The following is an 11,749-nucleotide window of genomic DNA, read 5'->3' as shown; positions in this document are numbered from 1 at the left end:
TCTTTGACAAATTAATAATTTGACAAATGCTCATAGTGTTATTGTCTCCAAAGCAGTGCGTTAATATAAGAAACATGTTCATAATACTCATAAAAAAATGCTCAAGATAATTATATAATTTTCATAATGTGATAATAATCCCAATACAATTTCACAAAATGATCCTTAAGAAGTTGGAAAACATAACACCCTCAACCCTACTCAGCCATCAGAAATGAAAATAAGTTTAGGTACAAGATTCCAACCAAATGGGGAAGGCCATGGAAAGTGTAGTTGATCTCCACGTGTCACGTGCGTTTTGAGCAGAATGTTTATGCTCTTGTTTTGATAACTAAAACCTTATTTTGCTTGTGTTTGGTTAAGCGGAATGCCCATATTTTGTAATCAAGATTCTATGGGTTCTATACTTTATGGATGGTAAAATCTCTTATGTTTTCCAACTTCTTAAGGATCATTTTGTGGAATTATATTGGGATTATTATGACATTATCAAAAGTATGTAATTATCTTGAGCATTTTTTATGAGTATTATGAACATGTTTCTTATATTAATGCACTGCTTTGGAGACAATAACACCATGAACATTTGTCAAATTATTACTTTGTTAGAGAAAATAAAAATGGTAGTACATGCTTCAAGAAAAAGACTAACTTAGCTACTTATGAAGACAATAACACCATATGTCATTTCTCATGCATAGGAATGCGAGGGAAAAATAAAATTGAGGATAGGAATTAGCAGGGAAAATTTGAGGGAAAGTTTTATTTATTTTTAGTTTTTTTTAATCATTTTTAAGAGTAAAATGACTTAACTACCCTCACATGTGGTGCACATGGTCTCACTTAACAGAAATATGGATGGAATATATGAAAAACTAACGGTAGGGGGCAAATCGGCTATAAAAATTAGTTTGAGTCCTTAATTTTCCAATAGAAAAGTTCATGGGGAAAATCGAACGTTAAATGAAAGTTCATGAGGTAAATCAACAACTTACTCTATATTTAATTAAGTAATTTTTTATTTTTTTTTTTTGAAAAAAAAAAGTAATTATATATTTCAATTAGTTTTTTTTTTTGGCATTCTTAAATAATAAACTATATTTTTAAACTTTTTGCCACATGGCACAAATTTGATGGTTAGCGAATATGTGAGACTTGTACTTGCCAATTCATCAAGTAACGGTTACATTGATGGATTTTTTAACAGATGTCTGATATTGTAAATAATTAGTACGTTGATGTAGAACATTAAAATGTTCAAGTATGAGTTTGTTATGTAACTCAAAATTGAGGTGCTAAAATCATTAGCATTTAAAAGTCATTATGAACTCTTTAAATATATGGATTTGCACAATCGGCGTTATATCTATAAAAAACGAGTAGCAAGAAATAATTGCTTGGTCATAAGCCAATAATTACTTTCGAATATGTGTAGTAGATGGCCAAGAGGAGTCTTCCAAATACATTTATCATTTAAGCCAAATAATACAAATTAGGTTTTTCTTGGTTGAGGCAATAGTAGGACTTCAAGCTAGGCAAGTAATTATACAACTTTGACCGTAGCATGCATATGTCTTACTAGCAAGCTACCAAAACCTATATTAAAATAAAAAAGAGCGCATTATTCTTGATCGATTGAATTTTACCGTCCACCTTGCCAGTGGAAGTTTTTTTTTTTTTTTTTTTTTTTTTTTTTTAAGAAAGGGAGATAACATTTCATTCATTCAAATCCAAGGAACATTACAACAAAACATCTTTCAAAAGGGGGTCAAGAATCAGATCCGGATGGGATCCCATTCCAGATACAATTGGAATTTGAAAGTAGAGCATAACGTGCCAGCCGGTATGCTGAAGGGAGTAGACAGCATGCAATATTTTCATCTTGAAGGCAAAACCAATTAGCATTACTGCGCTTTTGGTCCACTCAATTCGAAAGCGTAAAACTAAAGCATGCATGCTTTCCTTTAGGTCGAGGAACGTGTAATTGCGATGAAGGATTTACTTGAAGCCGACAATTTGTACAGGAACTGCCGTTGCTGTCACCCCAATTGGTCCTGTAATTTATCAAGGCGAAAGGTAGAGAATTCAACTTCATTTTTTCTTGTTTTTGGTTTAATTTCAGGATGCCGTGACATTGCATTTGCAGGGTTGAGTACAGCACAGGAAAAAGAGCACTGTTTAATGGGGTGTACAGAACTATGCTTTGCTCATCATACCCCTATTTCAATAAAATTCCGGAAAAACTAGCATTTTATGATCATATCGTAGTAATCGAGCAAACGAGGGAGGGTGGTCATTCGAGGCGATTAAGACAACTCCTTAAATTAAAATATATAAGACAAGCAAATAGAACATTACCATTTACGCTCGTTGTCGTGGCTCGGGTGTCCAAAGCCAGGCCGGAATTTTCCTTGTGTTCTAACCACAGTTACCTCCTCTGGATGCAGCATTATGTGGATTTCAAAAAGCAGCATTAAGAACAAGATGGGATGGGATGGGATTGTGCTGCGAAGTTCACTACATTTCAGATGGAAAAAATGAAAAACCTCAACATGAAAATAATTCATCAATTTCTACTTTTAATAACATTTAGCTGCTTTATAAATAAATCATTCCAAGTATCTGTTAATCCTGGGAAGCACCAGTGCATGCAGTCGTCGTGCTTCTTCCCACCGGCTGTGGATGGATGGGCATCTGCTCTGAACTCGCTCATGTGGGTTATGCTCAAAATCTGGAAACTTGATCCTTTAAGGGACTTGTAGAGGTGTTGATTCACCAAGCGTGGCTCCATGTTTGTACCATTATTCTTCATTGAGAAGAGATCTTCGATCTGGAAAGTAAACTGTAACATTATACAACAGCTTAGTTGAAACAACACAAAGTAGACAGGGTTTGTGCTTGGGTACAAATCATTGCTTCATAACATGTAAGTGTAGCTCAATTAACTAAACATAACATTCATTTTGCCCAAAAGTAAAAACAGATATGACATCCATTCGGGTCATTATAGCATCACACAACTCACCTGCTCTACCGATAAACGATTTAGCCGATTACAAGAGCCACTTTGGTCCCAGTCACCTCCATTGGTTCCGTTCTCCATGAGCATTACCTACAATGAACGAATCCACTAGAATACTACCTCTTAATTTCTTATGAAACATAAATTTAAACAAATTATGAGTACTGAAAGTCTTGATCTCCGCCTCACAAAATTAAACATAAAATTAACCAAATTATGAGTACTAAAAGTCTTGATCTCCGCCTTATAAAATTAAAAAAAATTCGGGCCCAGGGATTTTGAAGGATGCATATCGAAGAGAGTAGCCTTGATCTCCGCCTCAGAAAAATCCTCATTCAGAGAGGTAGCCATCTCGTCGGTAACTAGCCGATCCAGGGCCCCGATAATTTCCTCGTCATCCACCACTTGGGAGATCCGGAATAGGTTGTCAAAACAAGATAAAACAATGCATTCCATACCATCATCTGACACAACCAACTCTCCATTATTGTCACTCATGCCGTAAATTGCATTTTTTTGTTTTGCCAGTGGTAGCTCTCTGGTGGAAAAACTTGATGTCCTTGTCTTCCTCTTTGAACCATTGAACTCGAGACCCTTCCCACCAGAAGGTTTCCTCTCGAGCCAAAAGGGAATCAAGTTTCTGCAAAAGGTCATTATTCTCGGCCAACATGGTTCAGTCAAGGGGTTAGCCAGAAAAAATTGAGCTGAGAACAAACCTACTCAATTTTCAATTTCCTAGCCTTGAAATTTTGGTGTTGCCAAGTTAGAAAAGCAACCTTCATCGCTTTCGATTTTTCCACCACCTGGAACATAGGGAACCCTGCAATCGAGGCAGACCAAGCCTCAACGATCACTTCCTTACAAGAATCATGCTGCGTCCACCATTCTTCAAATATGAAATAAGTCCTTCCATGACCCTTCCTAGAATCCTTGCCATTGTAATTAAGCAAAATTGGAATGTGATCAGATTTGCATGGGTTAAGGTGGATAATAGAGCAATTGGGAAATAGATTACTCCAGGATAGAATAGCGAGGACACGGTCGAGCCATCCATTAATACCCTCACAGCGGGAGATTATCCAAGTAAAATTCTCGCCTCTGATCCATGAGATTACAGTCTCCCACTGTTTCACGAAATGAGAGAATTTGAGGGATGTGGCGTAAATTTCCTCCCTCATTCTCCATGGAAAGGAGAATTTCGTTGAAATCGCCTCCATAAACCCAGGGAATGGAGGAGCGTGAAGCCAGTGTCCTCAATAGGTCCCACGTTTCATGCCTACGCTCGGTCACCGGGTGCCCATAGAAACCCATGAGCCTCCAGTGCTTCACATCACCAATTCCGCCTAACTTCGCGTCAATATGGTAGGAAGAAGAGGATATAATTCCCAAAGTAGTGTCATCATTCCACAGCAAGGCAAGACCTCCAGATCTACCACAAGAGTTTACTCCAAAAGAATAATCGAACCCCAACTACACTCTGATATTTTGTAGCATGTTCGTATTGTATTTAGTTTTAGAGAGAAACACAATACAGGGAGCTTGTTGCCGGATTAACCCATGCAACGCCCAAACTATCCGGCGGTTCCCAAGCCCCTGGCAGTTCCAGAATAGAATACTCATGGTTAACGGCAGGACTGAGTCTCCTCAACCGCCGCCGACTCCAGATTCTTTTGGTGTTTATTCCTTCCCAACAGGCCATTGGATTCAGCCTCTTCCAACTCTTTGGACGCAGAAATAAGGACTTCACATAACCCTTGGTCTTCCCCCATGCAGAACGAACTTCTCCAAGTAAAGTCACTATCTCTAGTTGCACGCCGACCACGTCCCCCACCATTCCTTTTTTATTTTCTTTTAGGGCCACCACCCTAAGCAAACTGGAAAGGTTTCCACGCGCCAATAGGTGCCTTGGTTCTTAGATGTTTAGGAGGGGTTAGGTGTAGCACTCTCATCCATGTGCCTTTTCTTAGCTTTTCCATAATGGATCGGTAGGTAGGTCCCCCACTAGTAATGAGTTGCTAAGATCCAACAGCTAATCACAGGGTAGGCCAGCCAACTCGTAGCGGGGCTCATGCCTAAAGAATTGCTAAGTGTGGGTAAGCCCCTTGGCATTGAGGAAAGCCCATGGTGGGATTCGCTTTTGGTCACACCAAACTTTAGCGAGGGATAAACCATTGATAGTCAACATTAATAAGTCATTCATAAAGTGGGTCCCAAAACTATTAGGATGCCATATGTGATCAAGATCCTCCATAGATGATCTCCTTCTGACATCCTCAGATTGACTGTTACCAGGTAAGATAAACTGCAAACCAAGTTGCATCATCCCAGATGTCAGCTCCAACCTATCCCTGTCGCCATGAGCTGGATTGTCGTTACAGTTTGACCGTATGGAAACCTCAATGTCCTTCTATTTCGCCATAATGTTCACCTGAAACTGCCGTGCCGGTGCTTCCCATTCTTCATACAGGATACCATAGAAACCACCCTCCACATTAGCAGCGCTACTTGGCTTAAGTCTAACCTGGTGGGGAAATAGCAACGTAGAGACGGAACCTATAAGGGACACTCTTAATCCCTCACCATATTTACGTTCGGTGGATTTAGTGAGTTGAACCTTCTAGGTACATCCTTTAGAATGCCCAAGCCGACCACACTTGTAGCAAAAGTCCTTGAGACCCTAGTAACAAAGCCGAACAGTTAAAGAACCATTCTAGGGGCAAGGCATAATGAATTTGGTAAGGAGGGGTCTACAGGCATCAAAATTAACCCTGCACTGTAAGAAACCTCAAAACCCGTTCTCCACCAGATCATCGACTACGATGACTGCTCCAATCCATTCTCCCAGCTAGCGGGCATTTTTCTTGGTATAGAGTTAGCGTGGTATGCCATAAGATTGGACCTAGAACATCACCTTGTCCGGCTTAATGTGATCCAAGGAGTGATAAGTAGGCCAGAACTTAACTAAGAAAGAGTAGCCTTTCACAAACCATGGGTTCCCCTCTAGCAACTGCCTTGTTACCGCTTCTTCCCCAATGGAGATAGCATAGATGTTTTCCTTCGCTCTAGCCACTCGAATGACTCCAAGTTTGTGCCAGAGTAGCCGAAGTACCTCCTTCATAACATACTGAGGGGGTTCCTGATCAACAATTAGTCTACCAACAAAATGAATCTGGTCCTCAAAGCGCTTCTCAAGTCTAAACAATCCTCAAAAAAATCCAACAAACATTTGATGTCCTCCACTCCACAATCGGGCTAGTGTTTGTCCATAATGATGGCAAACAATAAAGGCCCTGTAGACAATAAAGGAAAAAACCCACTAAAGAAACAACCACTGAGGGCCACCAATCAGGATCCACAGCCTCCGTCTGGGACATAATCTAGCCAAGAGCCATCATCGAAGCTCGCTAGACAGCATCACCCTTTAATTATCGTGGTTAAGCAGCCTAAATTATGCCAAAGAAAACTCGAGAAGATCAAAGATTAAGATGCCATGTTGTATATGCCTTGTGTAGGTGAGAGTTAGGCGCCAGACAACATCACTCTTGCCAGTTGAAGTTATATAGAAATGATCAGGCATCGCTTCTTAGTTCATTTTATTCTTAATAACATATAGTTTATCTTCTTAGATATAATTGTTGTTTAAGATATCGATATCGATAAAAAATATTGATATGCAAATTTGTGGAAATATCGATGGATATATCGAATATCAACATCAAAAGCGGTTGATTTAGATGGAAATAATGGAAATTTAAAAGGAAACTTTAGAAATTGTCAAACATTGATTAAAACAAAATATGAGAGTTTATCTGATATTTAAAAAATGTGTTAGAAATAACAACGATATATGTCGATTTCTTTATCTTTCTCTTATTTTGTAGAGATTTCCATAAAAATATGGACCGTATCGAAGAATTTCTAATCAATAGATATATCAATTAGCAAAAAGTGCCAGAGTGGTTGTTGATTCTTCCATGGTTAGTAAGGCTTCTCATCTTGATAGTTGCCTGGGGGGTCATAGTTGCACCCAATGAAGGTACCCCCACTATATACATTAAAATACAACCCTAGAATCTCACAGAGTGTTTGATCCATATGCACTATTACGGTAAACAAGATGCCACATAGTAATTAATTGCACATTGATGATGAAGATAAGTAGATGGATGTAGGGAATGTAGATGTCGAAGAGAAGGAAAGTAATGAACGTCTATTTTATGTTTGAGGAATTCCTCATTTATAAAACTCTATATTCTCTTTTGTAAAAGTTGTGACTTATCCCAATAGGCATGACTCTTCATATTTATTATTTTCGAAAATAGTAAATAAAGTTTTGAGTCTTAAGTAAAATAAATTAAATAACCAACAATTCTCCACAAGATTCAAAACGCTATAACAATTTAGAAGACGTAAACATATAGATATGAATGGAAAAAATTTGGACAACTTGTATACCATGGAATGGGTGTAACTGTCTTCCGAACTCGAACCTAAATTTAGTGTTAACAACTTTCATTTGAAGGAATCATAGTGAACTATGTCTTGAACTAGACCCCTTTTGACCAGAATACTAAATGTCATAGACATGGCACTGATAAAAAACTTGGCGCGTGATAACGTTATTTGTGGCCTGCTCTTAATCTTGATTCTCATGAGAGTTCTTAGTGAACAAACCAATCCTCATAGTCATGGCCTCATGATTGCTCTTACTTAAGTGAGTTCTCCAATAGTACATGTGACCTGTACCTTGCGGGAGATTGCTAGCCTCGAATCTCATTCAGTGTTAATACCCTTCCTAACGCCACATAAAATAGCACTAAGGATGAGCAGAAAAAGATACTTCTTTATCTTTTGAGTTGTTTTGTAGATCGGTCGCTCAAGACCTTTGGTCTCAATATCTCATGGATATCTTCAGTTTAATATGAATGCTATAATGAGTCATGTAGTATGGAATGTTTATACCATGTTGAACTTCCTTCATGGTATCTCCAATTAAAGAAACTGAGTTTCTTCCCTTGGTGACTTCCTTACAGGCTTAAGCACATCCTCCTCGACAATTGCATTTAACCTCTTGCGAAGCATGCATATAAATGAATGACAAGTCATTTAATTATGTTTGCCTTGACCATGCGTATATAATTTTTGTCCACATATTTACTCGTCATTGCTCTTAAACATACAAGTTATAAGTAACTGCAAACTAAATAGCATATTAGCCATAGTTCTTCATATAAGGGTGAACATCTTGGATTATATGATATCCACTCTCTGGAATATCATGTCGAAAGTAAAGGTGAATAATCATTCATAGCCTCATATTAGTATAATTCCTCATATAATTAGGATGAACATCTTGGTTTATCTAATTAAATGATTTCACATGTGTATTATAAGTATAATTATTTATATTATCCTACAAATGTTTCAAATAAGGTCATTCAGATACGATCTTGCGGATGCCTTTGCTGGCCTTTTTTTTTTTCAGAAAATTTGCTGAGATATTGACTCACCATGGTATGTGAAATACAATACCAGGCTAGAGAGTTAAGTTCCAGTCCAAACACAATTCTTTTGAAAATAAGTCATGTTGATACGTGTGAAGAAAATAAAAAACAAATTCAGTTGTCAATGACGTTTTTTTTAAAAAAGAAAATTTAAAAATTGGGAAAGAAAGTGTCTGGCCAGAATTTTGAAGAAGAAGAAAAGTCTTTATATTAACAAATTATAAAATCCATTGCAATGGAATGTCGTAAAGTGACGGCGAATTTGCACGCACGATTACAATATACATGTACCTCACATTCCCTTTTATTTCTAATTTTTTATTTAAAAGAACAAAATACTAGATCCGAGACCAAAACATGGTCATGTCTAGTACGTATGAGAAAAGCTCATTCGTAACGGGTGCTATATAATACTCTTGTCCTTAATTCATTACATGACCTGTGACGAGTGAACAAGTGTTAAAGGCACAAGATTACAATGTAAGTTTTATTTATTTAGTAAGGGCGTTCCCCATCTGTTACAGAAGGATCATAATCGCAGATCACGAAGGTTTGTCCATTCGTGCACAATGACGTGGCACAACCAACATAGGTTGATTTGCTCCAAATCACAGCAAGGTAGTGACCACATTCGTCGTTAATACATTTGTTTTGGTTGTAGTCATAGAACTCCTTCTCGGTAACCCAATACTTGACAGCAGCTGCACCCGTCATGCCTTCGCCTGAGGCTATGTTCTCACCATAAGGCCCCATTGAGTGCTCCATTTCACAGTCCCAAGATCTTACATTGGCATGGTTTTGTGCATACCTTGCTATGGTCTCGTTCCATTTGATCGGACCAGCACCGACCTCCGCCCGATCTTTGTTGTGTTCATTGATGAAGCCTCTGATATCTCTTCTGGAAGTGGCAGAGGAGACACGAGCCAAGATTAATGCCAAGGAGCAGATGCACAACACAAGCTTAATGTTGTACCCCATTTTGTTTTCCATATTTATGAAATGTCTCAAATATTGTAGGTAGACTTGGGAAGGTTCATGGATGTTAAACAAATGGGACATGAGATTTGCCTTATTTATAGAAAGATAAAGGCATGCTACAGTTTTTTTCCCTAGCTACGAGCTGCCTTGAAAAGGGGAGGGATTTAATATAGTTGGAATCAATAAGATAAATATAGAGGACAAAACAAAATGAATGACTAACCAACTTCCGATTTGGTTAATGTGTTGTTACAGAAAAATGTTAGATAGACCATCTTTTTGTAGATTGATTTTTTTTTAATTATTTAAAGAATGAATCCAACCATTATTCGCCGCGTCATATGGAGTTTACATTTGGTCCCTCTAGCATGACGTGTTGTTACATGAAATTTGTAAGTCAAAATAACTGCCTTGGGTTATATCTTATCTCTTTATATCTCGACTTAATAAATAATCAGTTAGAAAATTATATATAGAAAATTAAAAATATCACTTCTGTATTTGCTATTTCATTTTTCTTAAATGATACCTACGGCAAATTGAAATTTTCCTTCGACATGATATTTTTCATCTCAACTTTCTTACATGTTGAAAATGATTGATAGTATAAACTCACCTTATACTAATAGATAATATAAGATTCATACTCTCAATACTTATACCAGTTATTATGTGAATTCAGGTCAGAATCTTACTTGATTAGCATAACATTACGCAAGAATTCGAAGTGATCCCCGGCCACGCTTATAACAGTAAGGTGATCTCGTGAATTCATGCCACTATCTCGTGAATTCATATCACTTTCTATCATACTAAAGGCCAAAGTCAATAATCACTTCAGCAATATCTTTTAAGTGATCACTTTTGGCATTACATTTCACAGATCCGGCTCCGACGGTGCTTTATTTGTATATTTGCTTTACCTTTTGTTTTCCTTTTTTTCTTAAGAGCAAATCCACTCCTAAAAAATACGTTGGTACTCAACCCATTTAATATGCTAGTACTCTTCGTCTCATCGAGAAGTATGATTTTCGTTTTTGAATCACTTGATTTCGTTTTGTATTGAAGAAGTTATGAACGTTTAAAGTTTACCTAGTTTCCGGTCAGTTTCCCAGTTTTCGCGCGGACCAATCACCTTTCAGGCTATTTTCTGACCATCTCCGGCAATTATTGGGCTTCCAAATAGGTATAATCTTGTTCTACACTTTCTTATCTTCATTTTGATATATTATGGTTCGAATTTGGTTAAGAATTGATTGAGTTACGAAACTTTGAAAATTGTCCAAAGAGTTTTTAACGGAAGGACCAAAATCATGAATGATAGACAATCTCAGGGACCATTTCTATTGATTTTCAATCTCAGAGACCATTTCTATTGATCATACAAATTTCAGGGACCATTTTGTATAATAACCCTATTAGTAATTTGAGACGTCACAACAACAATAAACTGGTTTCACTTAAATTCTCCTCTTAGTATGGACGTTCATCCTCATAGTTATCAGGAGGATCATAGCTGCAGATGACAAAAACCCAATTATTGTCACACTTGGCCCTTGCACATCCAAGATGAATCGAGTTGCGCCAAACCACCTGAGTATAATGTCCGCATTCATCACCAACACACTTATCGGAGGCGTAGTTATAGTTGGGTTTCTCAGTCACCCAAAACTTCACAGCTTGAGCACCAGTCATTTCTCCGTAGCCTTCAGCCAAGTTCTCACCATAAGGCCCTCTTGAGTGCTCTATGTCACACCCTCTCACTCTTGTATTGTCATACTGCTGAGCATAGGCTGCTACAGTGTCGTTCCATTTGATTGGACCGACACCAACTGCTGCCCGAGCTCTGTTGTGTTCATCGACGAAGTCTTGGTGAGGGTTAGGGGGATAATAACCGACTTTCCGGGCTAGGGAGGTATGAGCAGCTAAGATTAATGTTGTGGAGAATATGCATAGTAAAACGTTACTAGAGTACCCCATTTTTCTGTATCTTTGTGTGAGATGCAGGTGGGAATATCAGAGGTTGGTCTTAACACAAATGGGACATGGGATTATGGTATTTATAGAGAGAAGCTTCGGTCACAAGAATTGTTTAACTAAGAGGGCTAAGATAGGAATTCTAAATAAAATTATTAAAATAATTTTTACTTTGTTAAAAGATATTCTAAATTCAAATCTCACGAAAAATATATGTTGAATAATAAAAAATAAATTTTGTACTTCACTAACTTTATCCCAAACTTTT

General features: G+C 37.6%; 3 protein-coding genes across 4 annotated transcripts; all 3 read right to left on the bottom strand.

Annotated features, from left to right (window-relative positions):
* Positions 1 to 1,874: 1,874 nt before the first annotated feature.
* On the bottom strand, positions 1,875 to 4,809 carry LOC148696902 (protein trichome birefringence-like 13). Its single transcript, XM_088694653.1, has 4 exons — positions 3,026 to 4,809; positions 2,643 to 2,830; positions 2,359 to 2,517; positions 1,875 to 2,054 (listed from the first exon to the last, which is right to left on the bottom strand). The coding sequence occupies exons 1-4, from the start codon at positions 3,107 to 3,109 to the stop codon at positions 1,925 to 1,927; spliced, it is 561 nt and encodes a 186-aa protein (XP_088550779.1). The 5' UTR covers positions 3,110 to 4,809; the 3' UTR covers positions 1,875 to 1,924.
* A 2,191-nt stretch (positions 4,810 to 7,000) lies between these two features.
* On the bottom strand, positions 7,001 to 9,504 carry LOC137721731 (basic form of pathogenesis-related protein 1-like). 2 transcript variants are annotated; one of them, XM_088694655.1, is made up of 2 exons: positions 9,067 to 9,504; positions 7,001 to 7,048 (listed from the first exon to the last, which is right to left on the bottom strand). In XM_088694655.1, exons 1-2 carry the CDS (start codon positions 9,502 to 9,504, stop codon positions 7,001 to 7,003), a joined length of 486 nt encoding a protein of 161 aa, XP_088550781.1. The 2 variants fall into 2 exon arrangements, with proteins under 2 accessions (XP_088550781.1, XP_088550780.1); XM_088694654.1 differs by lacking the exon at positions 7,001 to 7,048 and having other exon boundaries at positions 8,979 to 9,504.
* A 1,473-nt stretch (positions 9,505 to 10,977) lies between these two features.
* On the bottom strand, positions 10,978 to 11,518 carry LOC137727048 (pathogenesis-related protein 1-like). Its single transcript, XM_068465991.2, has one exon. It carries the CDS (start codon positions 11,482 to 11,484, stop codon positions 10,978 to 10,980), a length of 507 nt encoding a protein of 168 aa, XP_068322092.2. The 5' UTR covers positions 11,485 to 11,518.
* Positions 11,519 to 11,749: the final 231 nt, after the last annotated feature.

This window comes from Pyrus communis, chromosome 5, assembly GCF_041283825.1.
Source record: "Pyrus communis isolate YQ-2024b chromosome 5, ASM4128382v1, whole genome shotgun sequence".
In the NCBI taxonomy this organism is placed as follows: Eukaryota; Viridiplantae; Streptophyta; class Magnoliopsida; order Rosales; family Rosaceae; genus Pyrus; species Pyrus communis.
Note: the sequence above shows the minus strand (reverse complement) of the source record. Positions and strands in the feature narration are given on the sequence as shown.